The sequence below is a fragment of the Onychostoma macrolepis genome, chromosome 18 (assembly GCF_012432095.1).
Source record: "Onychostoma macrolepis isolate SWU-2019 chromosome 18, ASM1243209v1, whole genome shotgun sequence".
Classification (NCBI taxonomy): domain Eukaryota; kingdom Metazoa; phylum Chordata; class Actinopteri; order Cypriniformes; family Cyprinidae; genus Onychostoma; species Onychostoma macrolepis.
In genome coordinates, this window is record NC_081172.1 from 13,466,635 (window position 1) to 13,492,770 (window position 26,136).

Below are 26,136 nucleotides of genomic sequence, written 5' to 3' on the forward strand. Positions count from 1 at the left end.
CTTTAAATGATCATGAGCTCTGCTCACCCCGCCCCTCTGCTCTGTGGGGCGTGACACAACACAGGTGGAGTGTTTCCTTGGCAACAGTTGAGGGTATCTTTTGGTGGAAGAATGGCTGTTTATAATAACACAATAACCACAACGCGTTGTTCATTATGTACACTTGATTTCACGTAATGAAAGTTAGTGTAAACTTTAGTCACATTCATGGTGAAACATGCAAGCGATTAGCAAAGATTAATATAAAGGTTAATAAAACGTTACACTCACTTCTTCTGGAGGTGCAGCAGGAACACGAATAGTTGGTACCGATCTTTTTTTCAGGAGCAGCTTCTTGGCAAAACCAGCTTTAAACTGACCCTAGTTTAAAAAGCAGTCTGGTGAGAAATGATTCATGCAAACATGAAAGAATTGAGGTTGATCTGGGGGACTATTCCCTTCGAAAACAAAACTCAGCCACTTCGTCTTCAGCGGTTCTGATTTAGAAACATCAAAACGACTGCTGTGTTCGTTATTACACCCAACAACAGAACACCACGATTGCTTAGATGCCATTCTGCTCCAGCGTATCAACAATGGCGGACTATGATGACAGCTCGCTCAGGGCTGGTCTGTGTTGAAACGCTCCTGTCGATGAACAATTGTGGGAGGGGCCTCCGATCTTGTGACGTCACAAGACAAACAGCTCGATTTGAGACAGGGGAAAACATATTAGGAAATTAAAAAAAAAAAAAAAAACACTGGATGGATTTTTATCATTATACACTGTTAGACATTTCTGTAATTTCTGCAGTTATTTACTGTATATCACCCAGTATAATACTGCAAATTCCCTTTACAGTAAATAACTGTAATACCCTTTGCATCATGGGAATTTTCTGTGACGTCAGACCCCACATACAGAGACTTACTGTATTTTTAAAATTTGCTGTATACTACTGTATTTGCTGTAACGGCCGCTTTGGCGCCATTTTATTGAGGTTGTTTTATTTTCCTCATTTCTTACATTTGGATTGACACGATTTGCCCAACACCTTGTCTATAACGCCGCTACAGCTTGGGACTGACTACTGGATGTGTTTCATCGCTTGTAATGATTGGAAAAATCCGTTTGTACTTCGTGTCAGAAACAGCGCGAGCGCTTGGAGTGCATCTGTACGTCAGAAATATACCGGGGCATCACTTTACTGTCCGCATTCACTGTAGATAGTATATAATATTACTATATAATGGGTTCTATATTGTTTTTTATCGAGTCGCGCCGCGCCGCGCCACTCGCGTCCGAGGAAGACACGGATCCAGCGGGGCAGCGCCACGGGTTTTTCCCGGGGATGAACCAGCGAGAGTGGGAGAGCTCCGGAGAACATCTGTGCTGTGTGTCGATGCACCTTACGAGAGAATAAGACCAGCAAGCAAGGTAAAAATATATGTACGTTTGTCTGTGTGTTTGTGTCAGATTTTTGCACACCAGTTTACCTAACGTTAGTAACATTTACCCATCAACATGGCGGTAACAAACGTACTATGGTAAACTGCGGGCTGTTGTTTCAAACAACTTTTGTCAGCTTACTGACTTAAGTTACTGAATTAAAATTATTTTTAAGGAGCAACGCTTATCTTATATTAACATTAGGTAAACTAATGTGAAATTTTGTTCAGTGTTAGTAGTTAATGTTGGCCAACTATGGTTTTGAAAGGTTTGTGTACTATATGGAGTTTGCCTTTTAAAAGTGTGCCATTTCTACTACTTGTTTTTCAGAGAAGACATTTCTGTCACTAACAAAGTGGATGGTGAGCAAAGATGGTCTTTTTTCCCCATTATGTTTCTGTTGCCTAAAGATTATTTGTGAGGATGAATCCAGAGGACACAACATAATGCACTGCAAAACGTCCTAAGACAGGAGAAATGGTGAAGATGCACTGTTCCAGCATTGGAAGACTGTATTTTTAAGTGTTATACATGCAATGTTTTAAATAAAGAATTTGATATTTTGTAATTATTGTGTCTGTTTTAACTGAATGCCAGTAGTACCTATGTAGAGTAATAATAAAATGAATTCTATATAAAAATAATAAAATCTAATGAAATTATATTAAAATGAATAAATTACAGTAGTATACTGATGAATTGGATTTCTTTACAGTAATTTACTGTAAAACAGTACAGTTTGCAACTGTAAATCAAATACAGTTTGCTACTGTAAATCTTAATTACAGTATATTACTTGAAACAGTCAAAAACCCTTTGAAATATCTAACAGTGTAGGATGGTTGTGTATAGGCACTGCCAACACACATTTCAGTACAATCAACTTGTAAAAGTGGATATAGCATTATATGACCCCTTTAAAATATCAAAATCAGTTGATCAACAAGCTAAATAAATCAACACAAACCAGTAAAATAATTTGTAGGGTCACAGTTTAGAGTGTGATCTTCTCTGTCATTTGTAATTGTCTGGTAATTTTGCAGGTAGTCTCTTGAGCTCGGTCCAAAGGCATCAATTGTGTTGATGTTACCTCCTTTGTGGTTTTCACACATTTCTTTCTTTTCCGTTCTTTTGTTGACTACGGATGTAGCTACATGTAGCTACACTGAAATAGCTCGAAGGTACATCTAATGAACCTTCAACTGGAAAGCATATATAGACAGAGGACAACACAAGAGTTACAAATTCTGACAATGGACTTTTTATTTTCACCTTTGTGCCCATATTTCTTTCTCTTTTTTTTCTATATCACAGTGACATTGTAATTCTTCGTCTCTTTCAATCAATATCCCACATACAGTAATGTGTAAATTTGTACTTTTTAAATGAATATATGGCACACAAGTTCCTTCTGCATTTAAAAACCGTATCTGTCATATAAACTGTTGCCATAGGTAATACTAAAAAAGTGCACTCTTATATTGACAACATGACTAAGCATATTGACTATCTTGTTTGTGAACAATGACAAAAGGACTTTTCATTGTGATGGCACTGATATGTTCATTAGTTTAGGAGGTCATGATCCACACTCACGAGAACAGTCTTCTTTTTGCGTTTTATTTTACATTCGTTACTGATGGAAAAAGACACAAACGTGCACACTGAGGAAGGTTTTGAGCCAAAACGTTTGTCTTTTTTTTTTTTTTAACATTTCAAAAAGTGAAACTTTCGTATATTCTAGATTCATTACATGTAAAGTAAAACATTTCAAAAGTTTTTTTAATTTCATTTTTTTTTTAATTTTGATGATTAGAGCTAACAGCTCATGAAAGTCAAAAATCCTGTATCTCAAAATATTCAAATATTTACATTTGAGTTTCATTAAATGACCATCCCTAAAGTATAAATTCTGGGTATCTCTTGTTCTTTGAAAGAACAAGAGTGCTGACTTGGCAATGGTCCAGAAGACAGTCATTGACAAAGAGGGTAAATCACAGAAGGTCATTACTGAAAGGGGTGGCTGTTCACAGAGTGCTGTATCACAGCATATTAAATGCAAAGTTGACTGAAAGGAAGAAATTGGGTAGGATAAGGTGCATAAGCAACAGCGATGACCGCAAGCTTGAGAATACTGTCAAGCAAAGCCGATTCAAACACTTGGGAAAGCTTCACAAGAAGTGGACTGAAGGTGGAGTCAGTGCATCAAGCGTCACCACGCTCAGACGTCTTCAGGAAAAGGGATACCAAGCCACTTCTGGAACAGAAACAACGTCAGAAGCATCTTATCTGGTCTAAGGAGAAAAAGAACTGGACTGTTGCTCAGTGGTCCGAAGTCCTCTTTTCAGAAAAAAAGTAAATTTTGCATTTCATTTGGAAATCAAGGTCTGGAGTCTGGAGGAAGACTGGAGAGGCACAGAATCCAAGCAGTTTGAAGTCCAATGTGAAGTTTCCGAAATCAGTGATGATTTGGGGTGCCATGTCATCTGCTGGTGTTGGCCCATTGTGTTTTATCAAGTCCAAAGTCAATGAAGCCGTCTACCAGGAGATTTTGGAGCACTTTATGTTTCCATCTGCTGACAAGCTTTGTGGAGATGCTGATTTCATTTTCCAGCAGGACTTTAGCACCTGCCCACAGTGCCAAAACCACTTCCAAGTGGTTAGCTGACCATGATATTACTGTGCTTGATTGGCCAGCCAACTCGCCTGACCTGAACCCCATAGAGAATCTACACAGCAAAAAGTCCAGTGTTAAATTAACTCTCACAGAGTTGATTTCAACACTTTTTCAGAGTTTATATAGCTCCACACTTTCTGGAGTTAAATTAACACTTTCAAAATAGTTAAACATTTAACACTATGCCAGAGTTCCTTATTTGACTCTAAAAAAGTGTTAAAATAACACTAAAAGGGATACAGAAAAACAACACTGTTTAAGAGTTGCATGTTTTAGGTGGTTGGAATTTAGAATTTAGGTGGTTAAAAGATCAACAAAACACTGTTAAATATACTGAAAACATAGTTAAATCAACTACAACACACAACATAATTTCCATCGACATGTTTATTTTTAATTCTCCCTTGCAGTGCAATTTGAAGTAGAATTAAAACATTACAAAAGAAGGAATGATATACAAACTTTCATCTGCCAAACTATGAGTTTTGAATATCAAATGACTCATAAAATTTAATCTCTGACATTTTTATAATACACCTTTCCTCACTTCGTAGTACTCTGAATGCATGAAGATGCTCATAAAAATGTGTAGTAATGTGTAAAAGTTCACAAGTGCACTATCATATGACAAACTGAACACAAAATGTGCTAAAAATGTGCACAAAATTTAAAAGTTCATCAAATGCTCCAAGGAAGCAGTTTGCCTGGCACGGGAGGAGATGCTTATCCAAGGCGATGTAGAAGCTGTTGCTTTTCTGACGTCCAACAGCAAGGAGGAACGGATGGTTGTTGCTGAGGTGCTTCTCCAAACTGCAGCATGACAAGAGTTGAAATGAAAACCAAATATTAGACATAAACATAATGTGCAGTCACAGAGAAAACAACAACATAAAAGTGACTGTTCAAACAATGACCCACAACACATTTGTAAAATGCCACTACCTTATGATAGATTACATGGCTTTCAGCTGCATCGCATGCAATTTTTGGAGACTTCAGTCCTCCTGGAAGTGGTGGAAGGATTAAAAGAAGGATGCCATTTCCTGGCCGTAGACTGAAGACAAAGATTCACATGAATTAATTAATGGGAATCTTCAAATGCAATACTTTTTCAGTTTAAGAACAGAGATAATTTTAAACATTCATCTACCTGTTGAGGAAGAGGGCTGTCTGGTGGCATCGCTCCATATTGCTGTGGACTGTTTTTATTACGCCAGGCAATGTATCCTGTGTCACTTGCAGCATCATAAAAGTGTTCCTGAAACAGATTTTTTTTAAAATATCCTGTGTCATATTCAGGCTAAAATCTCAAAGAATCACATTTCAATGTCATAGAAACAGCCTGTCATAACATTGCAAGTATGACATGAAAGTGCGATGCAAACAATGACTTACGGAGCCTTTCTTGGAGTATGGATCTCTGAGGGAAGGGAACAGCATCACTATGCCAAGAGCATTCTGTTTTCTGATTGCTTTAGTAGGGAGTTGCCTAGGAAAGATAAACTAGTTATCTTAATTTGCACAATGGCCATGCAGTTATTTGGTTTAAATAAAATACCCATGTGTATCAATCATGTGAGCCACCAGTATGTTAATCATTTGTCTTCTTGTGGCATCTGTAAGGGTTTCTGTTTCTTGATACTCCTGTAGTACTGCTTCACCACCAGACTTGAACTTTAACACATCTTTAACCATCTAATAAAAAATAAATAAAAACATGAGCATGGTGATTCACAAATTTCTACAGATTCGAGGGGGAGAAAAGTGTTGCCCCAGAAAGTAAATTCTGTCATGTTTACTCACCCTTATTTTGTTCCAAACCCATAAGACTTTTGTTAATCTTCAGAACACAAATTAAGATATTTTTTAATGAAATTTGACAGTTCTCTGACACTCCACTAACAGTCCACACAACTACCACTTTAAAGACCCAGAAAAGGTAGTGAATATGTCATTAAAATAAATCATGTGACTACAGTGGTTCCATCTAAATTTTTATGAAGCGACGTGAGTGCTTTGTTTGTGCAAAATATAACTCTCCAACCCATATTCACAAGAACACCTTGACATGTGTGTTGTGTTGCCATGTGAGCTGTTGCAAGAATACTTTTGGAGATCAATAGTTTGTAAATGAAGTGTTAAATGATGGTAAAATTAGTTTTTGCGCAAACAAAAGCACTTTTTTACAGTTTTACAGTTGTGGAATGACATAAGTGAGTAATTAATGACAGAATTTTAATTTATGGGTGAACAAACTCGGAGACTCATAAAAAGCTTTGTTCTAACCTGTTTAAGAGGCAGTGCAGATGTCTCCTCAGTTATTTGTCTCTTGCTAGGGATTAGTCCATGCACTTGAGCTGTTGCTTGAGTCAGACGTCTCAGATATGGAAGACAAGGAGTCTGAAAATTCTAAAGAATCAGAAAATATTAAAATATAACAAATATTATGATGACCAGCACAAGGATCAGAAATATGAAATGGCAATTTTTTATTTATTTTGAGTGCTTGACAATACTTTCAAATTTAATAAAACTCAAACTTCTGTGAACAGTAACAAATAGGTGTGTAACTTGTATGTATGTGCATGCGTATGTGTTTGTTTGTGTGTGTGTGTGTGTGTGTGTGTGTGTGTGCGCGCGCGTCAGTGCATATGTATATAAAATGATATATCTGTGTTTATTTACATACATATGCATAGAGAGAGAGAGAGAGAGAGATGATACCGCGGCCACAATTTAAGGTGACAAGTAGTAACGTTAGCCACATTGTACTTCGTTAGTGTCCACATTTTAATATATTACTACATTTGTCTGCATGTTCTGTGCAGTGCTCCGTACTACGTAATATTACTCCGTACATGCTTATATTGAATTTGCATATCATAAATCATAAATGTTTAAGCAAGCATGATTTAATTTACCTACCGTTCGAACCCATGCGAGGATAATGGCGGCGGTTTCTCCAGCAATGACCGGAAATGCGGGGGCGGAGTATAATTACATCTCTTTGGAGTTGTTTTAACACTGATGATCACACTCTGTCAAGTAACTCCAACACCGGACACCATTTTACTCAGAATGTGTTAAAATTACTCTTTGGGTGTTGAAATCAACTCAGAAATGTTTAACACTGAAATTTCAACACTTTAATTTTTGCTGTGTATGGGGTATTGTCAAGAGGAAGATAAGTAACATCAATAACACCTCAGCAGTGCCACAGGCTGATCGCCTCCATGCCACACCGCATTAAAGCTGTAATTCATGCAAAAGGAGCCCCAACCAAGTATTGAGTGCATAATTAAGCCTACTTTGGAGATCTTGAACATTTCTGTTTTGTAAATCTTTTTTTGATTGATCTTTAAGAAAATATTCAAATTTTTTGAGATACTGAATTTGTAATTTTCCTAAGCTGTAAGTCGTAACCATCAGAATTAAAACTAATAAACTCTTGAAATATTTCACTGACAAGCTACGCAATATCACGTTAATAATTGCAGATGAATCGCATTCGATTATGAACACGATATTGCGTAGCTTGTCAGTGTAAGTGTTTTTATTAATGCCATTGATGTTTTTGTTAATACAGCGTATAGCACTAGTCAACTAAATGAATGTAACATGGCAAAGATGAATGCACTGGAAGTTGAATGTAAGGGAAATGTCATTTTGGAATTTCTGTGGTCTAATGTAATATTGTTGTGCATGTTCTTGTTCATGATGAAATTTAATTTAATTTTATCCTTTTAGTTTCAATATGAAAAATAACTTTTATATTGATTCAATGGATTGCCACTTTCTTGGTAAAAAAACACATTTTTTACTCATATATATATATATATATATATACATATACACAGTCATGGCCAGAAATATCGGCACCCTTGGTAAATATCAAAGAAGGCTGTGAAAATTTATCTGCATTGTTAATCCTTTTGATCTTTTATTTTAAAAATTCACAAAATTCTAACCTTTCATTGGAGAATAAGAATTTAAAATGAGGGGAAATATCATTATGAAATAAATGTTTTTCTCAAATACACGTTGGACACAATTATTGGCACCCCTAGAAATTCTTATGAGTAAAATATCTCTGAAGAATATTCCCATTCATATTCACAATTTTGAGTGCTCCAGGGTGATTATGAACATGAAATTATCCAGCCATGGCTTCCTGTTTCACAGAAATATAAATAGGAGGGAAAACAAAGCCCAAATTCCCTTAATCATGCATCACAATGAGAAAAACCAAAGAATATATTTCTGATGTGGAGCAAAAGATAATTGAGCTTCACAAATTAGTGAAGTGGCTTTAAGAAAAGAGCTAGAGCAGTGAAAATTCCCATTTCTACCATCAGGGCAATAATTAGGAATTTCCAATCAACATAAATGTTACGAAACTGCCCGGAAGAGGACGTGTCTATATCGTCCTAATGCACGGTGAGAAGGAGAGTTTGAGTGGCTAAAGACTCTCCAAGGACCACAGCTGGAGAATTGCAGAAAATAGTTGAGTCTCGGGGTCAGAAAACCTTAAAAAAATTGTCAAACAGCACCTACATCACCACATGTTGTTTGAGAGGGTTTCAAGAAAAATTCTCCAAGCTCATCTAAAAACAAACTCCAGCATATTCAGTTATCAGACACAACTGGAATTTCAAATGGGACTGGCTTCTATGGTCAGATGAAACTAAAAAATTAGCTTTTTAGCAGCAAAGACTCAAGATGGGTTTGGTGAACACAGGGATAAAAAGTACCCCATGTGTACAATGAAATATACTGCTGTATTTTTGATGTTGTGGGCCTATATTTCTGCTGGAGGTCCTGGGCATCTTGTTTAGACACATGGCATCATGGATTCTATCAAATACCAACAGATAAAAAATCAATAAGTGACTGACTCTGTTAGAAATCTTATAATGGGCCATGTTTGGATCTTCCAATCGTACTATAATCCAAACACAAACCTCAAAAACAACACAAAAATGGGTCACTGAGCACAAAACCAAGCTTCTGCTGGCCATTCCAGTCCTCTGACCTGAACCCTATACAAAATGAGTGGTGAACTGAAGAGAAGAAGCAGCAACATGGAGCTGGGAATCTAAAGGGTCTGGAGTGATTCTGGATGAGGGAATGGTCTCTGATCTCTTGTCAGGTGTTCTCTAACCTCATCAGGCATTATAGGAGAACATTTAGAGCAAATGGAGGTTTCAAAAAGTATTGAATAAACAGGTGCTGTTTAATGTGTATTAGAGAAAAACATTTATTTCATAATGATATTTCCCTCAATTTTAAATTCTTATTATCCAATGAAAGGTTAGATTTTTGTGAATGTTTTAAATAAAAGATAAAAAGGATTAACAATGCAGATTAATTTGCACAACCTTCTTTGATCATATTTACCAAGGGTGCTGATATTTTTGGCCATGACTGTATATATATATATATATACATATATATTGGTGTGATCATGTGGCAGTTTCTCTCTGCAGATGATGAAGTTGTAGGGATGTGATGCATCTGAAATACACAGTTAAGTTTAGACCTAAGTGTTTCTTCTATTTTGGTGTCTGTGAGCCTTTCACAATGTTAAAGGAAAAAAGTGAGAAAAAGTCATGGGATAGTTGTTTTGTTTTTGTTGTGACTAGGTATATTTATGCATAAACTCAAGTAATAATTTAAAAAACTGACAATATGGATTATAAATTCAATTTATCTGTTAATTACTTAATGGAGAAAAGGACAGAAGTATCCTTGACTGAACAGAGCTGGTCATAATTACATGTTCTGTAAAAATAAAATAAGAGAAAGATATGATTGGTAGGAAACCAAGTATAATTTGAAAGTTAAAATATATAGACATTTGAAGAAAGAAATGCGTGTGTGTGTGTGTAAATACTAATGTTAGGTCAAATATGTTAAGGTTTTGGTCATCTGGTTTATGTTGCAAGAAATGCTGACCAGAAATGCCATATTAAAATTAAGAACATCTATAAATATTGGGAAGTCGTGGCCTAATGGTTCTCTTCATTACTGAAAGTCAATATTCACTTGCACAATTCATGGCAAATTTACAAAAAGTCTAATAGAAATGTGTAGAAATTAACTAATGACTAGATAACTTTACCAACTGATAATGCAGGAAACTGCAGGCAAATGTACATAATTAATTACAAAATTGAACATTTCATTTCTGATTCGAGAAATGCACTAAGGCGACTGAGAAAAACTCATGAATAAAAGTATTTTATTCATGATCAGTGTCATTTGCCATTTATGAATTAGAGCACTGTTGTTAGAGCACTGCACTGTCATTTTCGAATCAATAAAAATAAAAGTACCTAACTGACATGTTTTTAAGCACTAATAGAGGCTACAAGATATTATAAGGCAAATAATACTAATATTAAAGTAAAAAATAAATGTAATTGAAAAGATGTGCAGTATATAGTATAGCACTTTCAAAGCTTTTTTTTTATGGAACATTATAAAAAAGGGTTCTGCTATTGATACAAACCAAAGAACTCTAATTTGGTACTGTTTGGAAGCATTTTTTCTTAAGTCGTTAAAGCATATTTGACTGCAAATAAATAATTCAGAATTTTTTAATTATCTCATTCTGAAACATTTCATTAGATTCCGTGAAGAGATGGCATAGAGAAAAGGATTTAGACAACAGTTTAGCAAAGCCAGAGTCTTGCTTGCATCACCATATACTCGGCGGAAGGACTTCAGTTGGGAATGAACATCTGGATGAGATGTTTTAGTCAGAGTAGTGACTATATCAATCACATTGATAATGTGCACAGGAGTCCAAAACAGAAAGAAAGCCACAACGATGCTGATCACAAGCCTCTTCTTGTAAGTCCTAACGTTTGTCTTCTGGTTTCTGGGTTCCTGGTCCTGTGGAGCTCTAGTTAGACTGGAGCTCTTGGCTTTGTATCTCAACCCTTTGTGCAGCCAGAGATAACATGTCAACATTATACAAAATGGAATGACAAACCCCACCAGGATCTCAAAAAGCAAAACAGTCACTTTTACACACTGTGACTTCATTGTCCTCTGACATCTTAGCAATCCATTCTTGTCTTCGAATCCATGAGTAAAAAATACTGGTAGGGAAAAGCCAAAGGCTAGAATCCAGATGCCAATCAGCTGAAGTCGCCTGTGCCGTCTTTCCAGTCTCTGCAGTATCATCCTGTTAGTGATTCTTGACTTGATGACATTGTGATAGCGGTGCACACTCATGGAGGTGACCGTCAGAACAGCAACATACAGACTCCAGTGACCCAAAAAAAACATAAACTTACAAGACCAAAGGCCGAATATCCATCCAAACAGTATTCCATACAGCACAAAAGGAGCCAAGCAAAGGGTCAATGCATCAGAGACCACAAGGTTTAGCATTAGTTTTAAGGTGAAGCTCAGATTTCTGTTCCACTCACGAGCAATGCTGATGATTACTGCAATATTGCTTGGCAAACCAACCAAACAACACAAACCCAGAACTACAGCAGGAGCGATCTTCTCTGAACCCACAGCAGTGCTGTTAGATGTTGAATTGAAGCCTACGTTGCTCTCCATCATGATCAAAAATATTCTGAATCTCTAATAGCAGAGACAAAATATACGAGTTACTGGAAACCCATCCCACAAAACAACATATGCTAAATGACATGCTTACCTATAACAGGAAACACAAAACAAAGACCACATTTCATTGCCACAAGCACAGGTTTTAGCAGCACTTTCATTAATAATTAATTAGCAACATGACACAGTATATATGATAAAAGATCAGTATGCTAGTTAGTTGTCGTGGCAATTTTGAAACAGGCATGAAACAAAAAGTCTTCTGAAGATTTATTTTCTTGCAAGAAAATGGTCAACTGCCATATGAGTGTGACCAAGAGAAATACGTTGACTCAGCATTTATACCCTGATCAAATCCAGATGCTTCCATTTCATCCAATCATTACACGTTCAACATATGTGTCCATTTAAGGTATCCATTTACGCATGTTTAAAGCTGCAGTCTGTAGGTTTTGGCAGTCTGTAGGTTTTGGCGCTCTAGCGGTTAATAACTATGATCTGCGTGAGTGTTGCGGAAGAACATTGTAGCCGGAGCTACTTCTCACTGTTTATGTCTGACGAAGCACTCAGGTACCGGCCTACTCCGCAGCGGTGCCTACCCGAATCAGTCTAAATAGTCCGTATATAAACACTTATTATAGGTGTACCGTAGTGACTCAGGACAAGCCAAAAACACGGTTTGGAAAATGAATTCACGGTGTATTCGCTGATTATATAAATTTTGAACTAAAAAAAGTTTTAAGCAAACTTCAAATTTAAAAAAAAAAACTTCAAATTTCTGCAGCTTTAAGTATTTAATGCAAATCGGTTCATCATTAGAAGCAAGCATGTAGGAGCTCTAAAATAACACTCGTCTTACTCTCAGCTACACTCACACACATACACTTCCTGTTGGTCTTTTTAGCACATCAAAATACCTCAATCATACTGATGAAGCATTTACACAATTTAAAGAAAACTCTTTAGCAGAATAAAGCAAATAATACCAAAATAAAAGTTTCCCTCACATTAGTGCACAAACAAATACTAAAATGTAATGAGAATAAATTTAAATGTACATTCAGTAATTATCTGTTCAGGATTATACTTTAAAATCATGTTATATTAATTTATTCAAGTGTGACCAGTGTTTTTAACACACACCCGCAAATACACAAATTTAAAAAGAAAACATAACTAGTAATTTAGCAGGTGAAAAAGACCTATAGAAAACACACACACACTAAATAAATAAAGAAAGACCAAACAAATAATGACAAAGGAATTGTTCAACCAAAAATGAAAAATCTGCAGCCATCCAAAATGTTTAAGAGTTTGTTTCTTTATCGGAACACATTTGGAGAAATTTAGCATTACATCACTTGCTCACCAATGCATCCACTGCAGTGAATGGGTGCCGTCAGAATGAGAGTCTAAATGACGGATGAAAACATCACAATAATCCACGACTCGTCTATCAATTAACATATCGTAAAGGGAAAAGCTGTGTGTTTGCAAGAAACAAATCCATCACTTAAGTATTTAACTATAAATTGCTGCTTTTGTCCAAGTTATTGTGATGTTTTTATCAGCTGTTTAAACTGTCACTCTGACCGCACCCACTCACTGCAGAGGATCTATTGGTGAGTAAGTGATGCAATGCTAAATTACTACAAATCTGTTCTGATGAAGAAACAAACTAATTTACACCTTAGATAACCTGGGGGTGAGTAAATATCGTATTTTGGAGTGAACCTTTCCTTCAAAAAAGAAATGTCATATCCTGGCTGTGGTCTAGCTCTTCTTAACTTCAGGAAAGAGTGGATTAAATTTATTTTTGCAACAAGTTATGATTCATGTCAGTCCACCCATTTAAACAGATTTAGAAAGATTTTATAAGAAAACAGTCTGTTTAATTCCTAAGGTCAGAGTACGTGAGTGAAATGGTCTATAAAACTAAATAGACTCTTTTTAAATAACTCTTTTTGGACAAAGAAACCTTGACTGACAAAAATGCAAATCCTTCTTTCATATACAGCAGCAATAAATGATACAAAAGGAAACCTGTTAAATCTCCATGTGAACAATTTATTATAAAAAGCACTGACAAATATACAAGGTTAAAAAAAAGGTCACTGAAACATTTTCTTCTAAAGACATTGTGTTCACCACTTAGTCAAACATAAAATTGTAGTTACTTGATGACAAAGTTCAATAATAAACACTTACAATGTATCTATAAATGAGAGAAAAAAAAATGCACACAATTCTATGCAATCTAAATCAATGTAATGCAGACAGGCCAGAAAATGAGAGATTTTGTAAACCTCAATGGACCTCGCCAACACCTAAACACCACATCTTCATCCGTTACCCCATCAGACTGCGCTCACAGAGACAGTCCACGGTCATGACAAATCCTGACACTTCTCAATTGTAGATGAAGTTAAACCTAGTCAGGAGAATGAACATTTGCAATCATTTATTTAATTAGACAACATTTATCAATATTAAATTATGTGAAGCCCATTTACTACAAGCTACAAGACTCAAAAGAAATCTCACCTGCTCAGTAGCTGTGGAAGACTGGATATAATTGGGCCATAGCCAGGAGCATTATCATAAAGCTCAAACAAGGGGGCAGCCACCAGCTTGTAGTTCTTAGGCACAGCAAACAATGCTAAAAACACACAGCACACAAGTTAAGCTGTATAATCGCTTTTTACTCAGGGTACATAGAGTAAACAGAATACATTTCATCCTACCTTTCTCTTGCAGCTGTACTAGAAAAAGCTTCTTATGTTCTTTAGGCTTAGTGATGTGTGCTGGAATATAAGGGTACTGTGGAAGGAATGACATGTTCAATGTGATTTACCATTGAATCAAACTATAATAATTTTATATTTCATTGTGTTTGGTTAATGTGCTTGAAAGTGAACAAAACATTATATACTGTTAGTGATCCAGTGCATATCTGTCAGAGGGAAAGTGAACAGAGTAGTTACCTGAGGTGGTTCAAAGTTTGGTCTCCACCAGTTCCCAATACAGTCATCAATGACCCAGTCCTGTTTCACTCCATCCTGACGCCCCAAAATCTTGACAACAAATTTAGGAATTATTCTTAGTGTATATCAAATCATTCTTTTCTAGTTGTTACATAATATGGCATTTAATGTCATACAAGATGGTACAATACAATGATGAGTATTTTTGGCTGATTGGCATTTACACTCTTTCAGCTCTAAATTGAACAGATTGTAGTTTAAAAAAAAATTGCGGATATTCTTCCAATTATTACTTTAAATACAATCAGAAAAGCAATAATACCTCAGTCATTAATCGTTTCAACCCCTCCACCTCATCCTCTCCAGGGTTCAACTCACCACCAGGACTGGAAAAAACCATATATAAACTGTTACAAACAAATTTTCAACAAATGCATAATGAACAAACAAAACAACGCAAAGAAAAGAAAACAAGTCATGGTAAAATAATGAACAAAAAATGTATAAAGAATCATGTATACGTGAGGATAGGTTACTTTTAACAATAGAGTACAGTTTAACCACTGAAAAGCAACCATTTGAACACACAACACACAAACTCAAGTGAATTACTGGCTGCTTACAGCTTGAAGAAGGTGGTTCCCAGCTGCAGTAGTAGCACATGAGGGAGTCTGTGCTCGTGAACTATCAGAACCCCTTCCACCGTCCGCCGCATCCCAATTTTCTCGAATTCTTCCCGCATCCGCTGAAAGCGTGCGGCTACCGAGCTGTCCTTCTCATAGAGCGGCTCCTTGGTGCCGAATGTGTAATTTGTTAGTGGGTATCTGCAAAAAAAAAAAAAAAAGTGAGTGAGTGAGTTCAGGAGTAATTTAAATAAAGATATGATAGAACTTTACTCATCCACTAGGGGATCAGCAGCACACAGGAAAATATGAAATATGAATTTAAAAAAAGTGTACTTTAAATACCTGGATGATGCACTTAACTAAAAAAAATATATTAATAAGTGTGTTATGTTGGACACTTCATGTAGTGACTGTAGCTGCTTAAAATATCCATATAAAAGTCAGATAGATGGCAGAGTACAAGTGCATAGTGAGTGTATAGTGCATAATTTGGGACAAAATGTGTGTGTCTGGCTATCTGCATATGGAAACCTAGTAAACCTTGAATCTCGAGCTTAACTATCTCTGATTGGCTGGAAGTGTAATTTCATCTTGTGTCAAAAATTTTTTTGAGGAACATTGTGTACATCTTATTTGCTATCATAATCTTATATTTTATCCCTGTCTAAGGCAGAGAGTAAACATTTTAACGCCTCTGGTTCACAATTACAATTCTTCGCTGGTTATTTACACTACACTGGAAAAATATGTAAATAGAAACATTTGGCGCTACTGTAACGTTAACTGTACATGATTTGTTTGTAAACTTTATTCACGTTTAGGTAAGTGCACCAAACGACTAACGTTACTGTTATTTTCGATTAATTGTGCAATAAAACAACAAGAAAACAATACCATCTGCTAACGTTAACGATGTAATATATCAAAACCGATGTCTCAATGACATGTTCCCTTTATTTGAACTACTTATATATGTAGAGGTTAAGGTTAATATAAACATGCTCACGCAAACAAACAGCAGTAACCACTAACCAGGAAGGAGCTATGATTGTTGGCCAGGTTGATGCGTGATGCTGCTTCAGCAGAAGCCATCGTGCATCACTGGGATCGCTGAGCATTGCTTATGAAATAAATGTAATTGCACACGCAGTTTGCAGCGGTGAATGTTACTCACAGATTGATTGTTCTCTCCAGGGTGAGCGGTTTAGCCGGCTGGCTAATGTATTTATTGCCGAACTGATTTACTCCACGAGGCCAACCGGTAGATGATCGATTAGGAGGTACAACTGACATCGTATGACGGATAATATAGTGGCTTCTTAATCTTTGCACTAATCACTTTTTTTTCTTTTTTTTTTACTGTTGATTACAATATTACTAGGGTTGAATCGCACAGCCTTGGCGCTCGATGAAAACTGGAATACGGCACTCTGCTGTGAAAGCACATCCGGGACATCCGGGACATCCGGCTGCGTCTTGTGTTACGACCGTGTGTTTCGCTTTACGGCTCATTTGCTTCCTGTCATACGTCAGCATTGAGGCTTTTTGAGCATATATTACAGCATATTGATGGATAAGTAAAATGTGTTTATTATACTCATATACATGTTATTATTTTATTAAGCCATTTTTCTTTCTTTCTTGCTCCTCTAATTCATTACCATTGCAAGTAATCACGATGGGAAGAAAAGAAATAGGCCTATTTTAACTTTATCAAAATAAATAATTTAGTTAAACCATTTATCTGTGGTAGGTAGGGAATAGTAAAACCAACTGAATGAAACCTCTTTCTAATATATTTGTCACTCTTTTCTAAAAATGCTACAGGCCTATTCCACAACATGACAGAGATTTTTCCGTTTACATATGAAACTGTTTGATGTAATCTCCTCATTCATTTATTTTAAGAAGTAAAATGAGATTTGCTGCATGCTTTTAAAATAGGTTTATTGTTTTACAATTTTATTGTGCACATATTTTTAACATGCTGGTGGGAGTCAGGAACAGACTACATCCAGAAATAATATGAAACATTTGGTTTCCTGTCTTGCTTGGTTTCATGCTTTTGTGTCTTGCTGTGTTTATCTACATTCATTTTAGCAGTGCAATTGATTACATTATGAAAGAAAAATAAGTACACAATGAAAGACTTGCAAGCTTTGTGAAAAAGCACCCTTCTCAAAATAAACCATTTAATTATTGCTCTTTGATAGAGAATAGTGGAAAAATAAAAGTATAAACTAACACTGAATAAACACTATTTCTAATACAGTTATCACCCTTAGTGCAATTTATTTTATTCCATCATAGTTCCCATCTAAATCATCATTAGATGTTGCATCCTTGAGAAATCATACAAATCAATGCAGCAAAATTCATTTTTAGGGAAATCATATAAATAAATGCAACAGTATTGCACTTAAAATTCAACACATTTGTAAGAGATCTAGGGTTTTCTGCATTGCTACATGGCTGCCCTAATAACAAAGTGCATTATGGCCTCTAAAATGTTATTGTGTGTTCATTTGCCCTCATTACACATGAGGTTTGGCAGGAAGAATAAACACATTCTTACCTAAAGACTAAGGCACTGCCATTGTTAGATAGTCTCTAATTTTGCTGATGGGCTGAAATAGTCAGCTGGAAACGTCAAATTAGAATACATTGTACAAATAATAGGTGTTAAAATATATATATATTTTTAAATATAGATGTTACATTTTACATAAGTATAGTGCTCATCTAAAAAGGCATTAAGAATCGTTGATTCTATCTTTTGCATCTAACCAGTGTGGTCAATACATTTGTATCAAATGAGGGCAAATATCACACAATATATCATAAGCGTATCAAAGACAGCTGTAAATTCTGAAAGGCTAGTCGATCAACTAAAGGATAAATTGAAACAAAGATACTTGATGTCTTAATAATATATTTCAGATACTAAAATATGATAAGACACTAAATTGTGCAAAAAGCAGTGCATCGTTTTCAGTTTTCTTTCTGCGAGGTCTGATTTTTTAACCCTAGACCTCTCACATTTATACATACATAATATGATTAAACCAGTACTTTTTATATGTCTTCAAATATATATTGAAATACAAGTGTGTGCTTCATTATGATATCAATTTGAACTAAATATATTCATTTTTTACAGTTACATTTTAGGGAAAATGAAATCACAGCTCCACAAAGCAGAAACTCCAACACACAGACTAAAGTGCATTCAAACTCGGGCCACAGTGATTTACGTCATATTGCATATACAGTTCACCTGCATTGTAGTCATTCGGGAGGGAAATGCTTAATATTGCCTTTTCCTTGGCAATAGAAGTTTCCTTAGGATGCATTATATCGTGAGAAAAATATCTTCAAAATGATCTTGATGTAGCCTGAACTCCTTATAGGCTTTGAGAAAGGATTACTGTAAATATTCCATCTCCAAATAGTTGAATTGCTCCCAGTGTTTAATGCACCTTCCACCAATGGCCCACTAAGTGAATCTTCACAAAGGGCTGGTCAGCATGTTTACTTGATACTGTTTATAACCTCCACATCTGCTAGTCAGATAAATTTCAGCCTTCTCTTCTGATGATGGGATAATGTACAATCCAAGTGGCATGCTTTCGAATGGATCACTCTTGAGAGAAACAATGAAGCAAGACAACCATAAGTGTGAGGTAGATTTTAATAGTACACAACTAGCCTATTTAGAGTCTAAATTTTAGACAAAAGATTTGGACATCAAGTTAGTGACTTGATCAGTACCTGCTCGCTCTCAGGAGGGATCTGTGCTGGCTGTCATATCAGGGCTTCACTGCTCCTCATAGCCAGCGGTGGGGTACGTCTCCCCCTCCTGACCCTGAAACATGTACTGGGACACAGCAGCAGGGATGAGGGCATTAGCCAGCTCCTGCAAATGCACATAGAAATAGTTGAGAAAATAGTTCATACAATCATGCAAGCAGTAATTAGAAAATGCTCTCGTCGTTTTTTTGTTTTGTTGCGCCATCATGCATTTAAGCAACACTATTTAACTTTATGGCCCTCTAGCGGTTGAAGTATTAAACTACAAGTTACCTGCGGAGGAACATTGTTTTGGTAATTACGTGAGTTGTGCTTTGGTTCAGCTACTTTGCTTGGTTTTCATTCCTGTGAGAAATTAAACGGCTGCGCTACCCTGAGGTCTATAACAAAAGACGGATAAATATGTTTTGAGCAGGTATGCTTACATGGTGGTGTTGTTTTCACTTGTTGAAATCAACTGTTTTAAAATAACATTATAAAAGTTTGGCAATGCTGACAGTAGATATAACTATTGCCATTCATATCATATAGGCTAATGGTGAAAACTATAATTTGGCAAGGCAATTTAGGCAAATAGACCAAAATAATAACTGGTAGACATTCTTCCCAACAGCACTGTTTTTATGAACCTAATCAGTTAACAGCAAATATGTTGCTATGCAAACTATGTTGATTCTAGTTTTATTAAGAGTAGGCTACTTTTGCTTTCCCTTATTGCAAACTCTTTTTGGTTCGAGCCTGGCCTTCTTTCCTTTATTTACGGATATGATTAAAGCACACACGGATGAGCGATTAAAGTAGGCCTATGCAGTTTCCGGAAATCCATCTTGACATCTCTGAAATATAAATAATTACTATAGACTTACCATAGTGATTTAGGGTAAGGCAAAACATATGGTTTGGAAGATGGTTTTACGATTACATTTTGTTCATTTTATTTGTTGAAAAATAAGTTACATAGTGTAGCTTTAACTATCTCAGCTGATTATTTACAAATGACAGTAAACTCACTGATTTCAGGGTTGGGTCCATTTCTGTGAAGTTCCACTCGTTCAAAGACAGACTAAATGTGAAGGGCTATAAGAAAGTGAAGAGATCATTTGTTAATCCATTTTGTATTTTAAGGTCATTAATATGATAAGGCTGTCCTCCCATTCAGGTGTAAACATCGGATTCGCTCTCTCCCTGTATCGATTCAGACTTACATCCATTGCTGCAGCACTGGTTTCCATGCTCTGCTGGTGACTCCTCAGAAGCAGCTGTAAATCCTCCAGGCTCATGTCAACATTCTCCACACCATCAGGAATCTCTGATCTTACATACAAATTAAAATAGATTTTTAAATTAACTGAAATGTAAGTGTTGCTTATCTGTGGAAAAACAATAGTCTTAACTATCTTAAGTTGTAGATATTTGTTACTTTGATACGGATGATATATTATACCTCTCCAGCATGGGTCTTTTGGCCCTTCTCTCTCCCAAATTAGGTCCTCGGCCCTCTAGGACGGACTGTACCATGGCAACAGGGAGGACGGGGGGTTCAGTGCACACCTCACAGGAGCCGAGTGGTACACCCTCTCCTCGTCCCTGCACCCCAGGACTCACCGGCTCTTCCTTAATCAGCATCATACACTTTTCTCTAAACAAATAGACAAATTCCGTTGTATTTCTTCTCAAATGTCATGTTTTCTGTCAACATTTTCCAAATTTTGGAAATTATAGGGCCCTACTAAACAATATTAAAAAGATAGTTCACCACAAAATGAAAATTCTGTCATTGTTTTCTCTCCCTATTTAGAAGAACGTTTGTTTCTATGCATTTAAAGTCAATGGGTTCCAGAACAACATGATCATAATAATGTATTAGTGTTTTGGGGTGAACTATCCCTTTAACTCTGAAGCTCGGTCCACTCACCTAGATTCCTCTGCCTGCATTTGTAAAGCCATGGTGCTGGACTGTGAGATTTCAGTGACATCAGAGATTATTGGCCCTCCTGTCATCACATTGCTAGTGGAGCAGGATGCGCTTTCTGTGGATGGCTGGTTGAACATGAAAGAGAGTCTGTGTTTGTCATATTTTATTGATTGAGAAAACCATCAAAACACCAGTTGTAAGAGGCATGATACAGTGAGTAAAATCTTCTGTGTCAGATCTTCAATATTTAATATGAAAGCTTTCTCACCGACTGGATATAGAAAGATTCTTGCAAGGACTCTGTGGAGTGGCTATGGCTGAATTTTGAGGAAGGAGGGGTGGAGCAGCCATCATCCAGCATGAGAGGACTGGGGAGATGGAAAAATGCAGCATATAATTGATAAAAGCCACATCAATAATAAGTGTTGAGATCTCAAATTCAAAAGACTTATGACTGTTGCTGTGAGTTACAATCCTGTTGCCCTCTAGTGGTAAAACTGTGAAAGAAGGTTGTAGCAATGTTGTTATTAGTAAGTCAGTCAGTTAAAAGTTGCATTGGAATACCAAGCACTGTCTCTTGCGGTCCCTCTTACCCAGTTTGTTCTCATGCGTCACACTAGCTGACAGTGCACCTTTTTTAATAGAGGGTAGAGGGTCATGCGCTACAGTTCAGGTGTGTGCGTGTTTGTGGGTGCATGTGTGCGTGTGCAAGAGCTCAGGAGGTCTGACTCAGCATTCAGGTCCATTCATCCCAGCAAGGGCAGTGAATTGTGTCAGCTGACTGTTTCCAGCTGAGTTGGCCGTTCCCTCTACTGTGTTTGTGTTGGAGCATCAGGTTGTTGATTGCTATTTTCTCTTTGCGCTTTTTTTTTGTTTGTGTGTGTATCGATACAAAATCAAGTGCTTCAGATTAGTGAGTGTGTTACAGATGAATGGGTACACTCACAGCTTTCTCTTCATTCCCACAGTACTGGGAGTGTTGGACTGCATCTGGCTAAACAGGAACTGAATCAGCTATTAATAGAACAGAGAAACAGAGCATGATTCAGAGTTACTCAGTCACAAAATCTGCATGACAGCATCTTCCCCAATAATGGCCATATCAACCAACCAACTGTCTCTCACTGTGGCTATGAGTTGAATTCTTACCTTGTTCATGACTTTCTGCTGCTGTGTGTGATTCTGCCTCAGTGACACCACCTCCCTCCACAGAACGTCATTTTGCCTTCAAGATAGATAGATAGGCAGACAGACAAATAAATGGATGGATGGATGGACAGATGGACGGATAGATAGATAGTTAGTTAGTTGGTTGGATGACATACAGACAGATAGATAGATAGATAGATAGATAGATAGATAGATAGATAGATAGATAGTAGGTTAGTTAGTTGGTTAATGGTTGGATGGATGACATACAGATGGATAGATAGATAGTTAGTTAGTTAGTTAGATAGTTAGTTGGATGGATGACATACAGACGGATAGATATAGATAGATACATAGGCAGACAGACAAATAAATGGATGGATGGATGGACAGATGGATAGATAGATAGATAGATAGATAGATAGATAGATAGATAGATAGATAGATAGATAGATAGATAGATAGATAGATAGATAGATAGACAGACAAATAAATGGATGGATGGATGGACAGATGGATAATAGATAGATAGATAGACAGATAGACAGATAGTCAGATAGATAGATAGATAGATAGATAGATAGATAGATAGATAGATAGATAGATAGATAGATAGATGGTTGGATGGATGGATGACATACAGATAGATAGATAGATAGATAGATAGATAGATAGATAGTTGGTTGATAAATGGATGGACAGATGGATGGATGGATAGATGATGGATGAAAGGATGGACATACAGACGGAAGGACAGATATGAATAGATATATTTGTAAAGAATAGATAAATTACAGACTTCAGAACATATTGTAGGTTATAAACTAAAGGTTATTTGTGAGTAATTATTTTGAGGTTGGTGATTTCACCCAGCTTCGGGTTTTAGGTGGTCTGCAGTTTTTGTTTTCCTTTTGATGTTGTCCACCACCTGGAAATATTTAAGAACTACAGCTATAGATGATTATTTAGTCCCTAGAAATGAATATCTACCTGTGGGCACGTGATCAGACCGCTGGCCCCTATCTGTCAGGTGAGCTACTGAATGTGCTATTGAGGCAGCTTAAACAAAACACCAAACCACTGAGATCCACAATGCAGTGGAGCCAATGAATGAAAAGTAGGTGAAAAGTTAGAGGGATAATAGAGGTGAAAGCTGTTGTTTGAGGTTCAGTTTTTTTTTACTAAAGGCAAGGATAGGCAGTAAATGATGCCATGGGATTAATTGGGCATGTTTGCATGTATAGATGTTTGTTAAACGTCTTACTGTTTCATATCCTGCATCTGCATCTCCATGTTCTCTTGTTGGCTGCGTAGCACCTGCACCTCATACAACAGCTTACTCAAGTCCTCCTGCCGCACTTTGGTCTCCTCGCTTTTCACTATTGACACCTGCAAACACACAAACACATAAACAGTCATCAGTAATGTGAGATCATAAACCCCCGGCCTGTGTGTGTGTGTCAGGGTCTCTGACTCAGAGAATAAAGCAAGAGTGAGAATCACTTAAAGATGAGACATCTCACCTTGCGCTTAATGTGTTCAAGCAGATGCTCGTGGCCCTGGAGGAAATAGAGGTGCTGGAACTCAGTGTCATCTCGCTCGGGCTTCACCAGCCCACTCTGCTCAATATTCACCACCTTCCTGAAGCCATCTGAGAGAGAAGTGAGAGGTTAACGCAAACACTATTTCAGTCTGAAGAGTCTGTGATAGCTTTGGGATGTTTATCAGCACAGAATGATACTTACACATGTTGAGCTGGCGTACAAAGCTTGCCATGTTATTGTGTTTGAAGTATTTGGGCAGAACCTCTTTGGCAAATCTGCCCTGGTCAAAAACATGGAAGCTGGTGCCCGTCTAGAATAAGAGAAAACAAGGCAAAAATGAAAACATGTCTTTGCTTTGATTATAGTTTGTGTTTGTGAAAGGGAGTTTTTTAATGTTCTTCTTCAAGGTATTCCTGAAGGACATTGTTAAATGCAAAACTGAGACACATGATTGCAATCAGAGAGAAGCATCTGCCTGTTTTTCAACCTCATTGAGTTTTCACTATCTTCCTGCTGTTATTTATTTTATTGCTTTTTTTGCACACACATGCAGAATGTTAAATGAAAATAACTCTAGCGTAAATGACGTTTGATACACAGGATTTTTAACAAATGAGTTCATGTACCCAATATTGGTGATTCATTTAAAATTTATGTTTAATTGAATGGTAGAGATGAAAAAAAAAAAAAAAACATTTTCACCAGAAGATTATGAACATAAACATTCTCAAGTCTCCACATATTGATGCAAATCAATTATTTTGGAGTTTGTCATTGATTTTTTTTGGCTCCAAGTTCAGTCAATACACTTTCATTTATTGGCCTTTGATTGCACCTTTCATTGATGTTCATTTCAAATTAATTTTGAACTGAGATATTTTCATATGGATGCAGTTTGAATAGCCTGTATAAACAGAGTGCTTCTTATTAATCATTCTCAGATGACATAAGCTAGAACATCAGTAATAATAATAATAATATGCAGAGCCATTGAGACCAAACCAAACCGTTAGAGTAAAACCACTTTAAATCTACATTTCCATTATGCACAAAGAATAATATGCCACACAAGGTGGTAATATAAAATAATGAAATATACGTTGTAAATATACTTTTTTTTTCGATGAAAACAAATGATTAGGTAACAATTTACAATAAGGTTCAATTAACCGCATTTGCTAACATTAACTGATAATGAAAAAACCCTCTAAAGCAGTTAATAATATTAATGGTAATTTCAGCATTTACTAATACATTATTAAAATCAAAAGTAGTTTATAGTAATATTATATAATGGATAATGCTAACATGAAACAACAATGTGTAGATAACAATGAATACTTTCAACTAACATTATAATGTTGTAACAAATGTATTGCTTATTTTTAGTGAACTAATGGTGCCTTATTATAATGTGTTACCATGATTAAAATATTATAAAATTATGCTTAGTTAACACTATATCTGTTTTAGAAGAAATATTTTTTTCTACCTCAAATTACAATATCAAAGGAACATTTTTCTAAATTTCTCTCAGATTTTCTATGGACCCCTGAGTGCTCTTTTATATCTCCATTGGGGTTCCCTGAACATTTGATAGAAATTTTGATAGAAAAAAATATATACGGAATTTATACATTGCTCTGATATTGTAATTTGGGGTAGGAAAAATATTTATTGTAAAACATACACATTGTAAAACTGGTAACTAAGTAAATATTTTCCAATATTGTAGTATATTATTTTACCTGTAGAAACTGACAAATAATATCCAGTTATTTAATTTAGTAAACTACATGTTTATGCTTATAGTTTTCCCCACACATAATGTAAAAGGGTCTGTATATACTATTTTATTGCAGTCAGATCATTATTGGATGTTTTTGTCATTAAAATATTTGAAAATTCCTGACTTACATAACTTTTAAATATGTTGTTGCTCTGCCTAATTTAGGCCTGATATCTAATCAGAGGTCCACAATGGTGAGTGAGTTCCATTATTTTTCAAATCTACACAGTTTATCTTATATAAATCAGCCAAAGAATGCCATCAGCGTGAACTCACAGTACTCCAGCAAATCAGATGATTGGTCTCTGGGTCCTCCACAAGAGTCCAGAGTTTAGTGAGGAAAGCAGGTACATTGCTGGCGTATCCTCCGTCCACACTTATAGAGCCTGGGTTCTCCTGCATGACTACACTTGGACTTAAACAGATGAATCTTTAATCCAGTAGTATTTTAGTCCATTTCCAAATCGATGCTCTCTTGGGATGCGCGTTGCTGATGCTGTTCCTCTCTCCTTCTCCTCCTCTCTCTGTCTGTGGCCTAGTCATAGGGCCATATCGCTCCCTGCCATTCCCACAGGTCAGAGTCAGCATAAAGCAATGGCTTGCAGCATCACCACTATACCCCCTCA

At 36.3% G+C, this 26,136-nt stretch overlaps 3 protein-coding genes and 2 long non-coding RNA genes across 9 annotated transcripts; 1 reads left to right on the top strand and 4 right to left on the bottom strand.

Moving 5' to 3' along the window:
• Positions 1-4,475: 4,475 nt before the first annotated feature.
• LOC131524571 (uncharacterized) lies at positions 4,476-7,267 on the bottom strand. 3 transcript variants are annotated; one of them, XR_009267010.1, is made up of 7 exons: positions 7,032-7,264; positions 6,393-6,515; positions 5,665-5,801; positions 5,502-5,595; positions 5,257-5,364; positions 5,049-5,160; positions 4,476-4,916 (listed from the first exon to the last, which is right to left on the bottom strand). It is a non-coding gene; the product is annotated as an uncharacterized LOC131524571 (long non-coding RNA). The 3 variants fall into 3 exon arrangements; XR_009267011.1 differs by having other exon boundaries at positions 5,502-5,801; positions 7,028-7,267; XR_009267009.1 differs by having other exon boundaries at positions 5,502-5,801; positions 7,032-7,265.
• A 3,400-nt stretch (positions 7,268-10,667) lies between these two features.
• Positions 10,668-12,170, bottom strand: LOC131524691 (leukotriene B4 receptor 1-like). 2 transcript variants are annotated; one of them, XM_058751955.1, is made up of 2 exons: positions 12,039-12,170; positions 10,668-11,708 (listed from the first exon to the last, which is right to left on the bottom strand). In XM_058751955.1, the coding sequence occupies exons 1-2, from the start codon at positions 12,066-12,068 to the stop codon at positions 10,710-10,712; spliced, it is 1,029 nt and encodes a 342-aa protein (XP_058607938.1). In that variant the 5' UTR covers positions 12,069-12,170; the 3' UTR covers positions 10,668-10,709. The 2 variants fall into 2 exon arrangements, with proteins under 2 accessions (XP_058607938.1, XP_058607939.1); XM_058751956.1 differs by lacking the exon at positions 12,039-12,170 and adding an exon at positions 11,785-11,989.
• A 1,580-nt stretch (positions 12,171-13,750) lies between these two features.
• Positions 13,751-16,751, bottom strand: nudt21 (nudix hydrolase 21). Its single transcript, XM_058752408.1, has 7 exons — positions 16,478-16,751; positions 15,301-15,501; positions 15,000-15,063; positions 14,678-14,767; positions 14,438-14,513; positions 14,238-14,352; positions 13,751-14,124 (listed from the first exon to the last, which is right to left on the bottom strand). Exons 1-7 carry the CDS (start codon positions 16,594-16,596, stop codon positions 14,103-14,105), a joined length of 687 nt encoding a protein of 228 aa, XP_058608391.1. The 5' UTR covers positions 16,597-16,751; the 3' UTR covers positions 13,751-14,102.
• Positions 16,752-16,939: 188 nt separating this feature from the next.
• hsf4 (heat shock transcription factor 4) lies at positions 16,940-25,912 on the bottom strand. Its single transcript, XM_058752407.1, has 13 exons — positions 25,787-25,912; positions 23,923-24,031; positions 23,701-23,828; positions 23,442-23,566; positions 22,178-22,253; positions 21,975-22,042; positions 21,297-21,396; positions 21,029-21,153; positions 20,558-20,752; positions 20,319-20,427; positions 20,125-20,190; positions 19,075-19,219; positions 16,940-18,946 (listed from the first exon to the last, which is right to left on the bottom strand). Exons 1-12 carry the CDS (start codon positions 25,910-25,912, stop codon positions 19,121-19,123), a joined length of 1,326 nt encoding a protein of 441 aa, XP_058608390.1. The 3' UTR covers positions 16,940-18,946; positions 19,075-19,120.
• LOC131524957 (uncharacterized) lies at positions 19,084-20,866 on the top strand. 2 transcript variants are annotated; one of them, XR_009267124.1, is made up of 3 exons: positions 19,084-19,528; positions 20,273-20,468; positions 20,601-20,866. It is a non-coding gene; the product is annotated as an uncharacterized LOC131524957 (long non-coding RNA). The 2 variants fall into 2 exon arrangements; XR_009267125.1 differs by having other exon boundaries at positions 20,313-20,468.
• Positions 25,913-26,136: the final 224 nt, after the last annotated feature.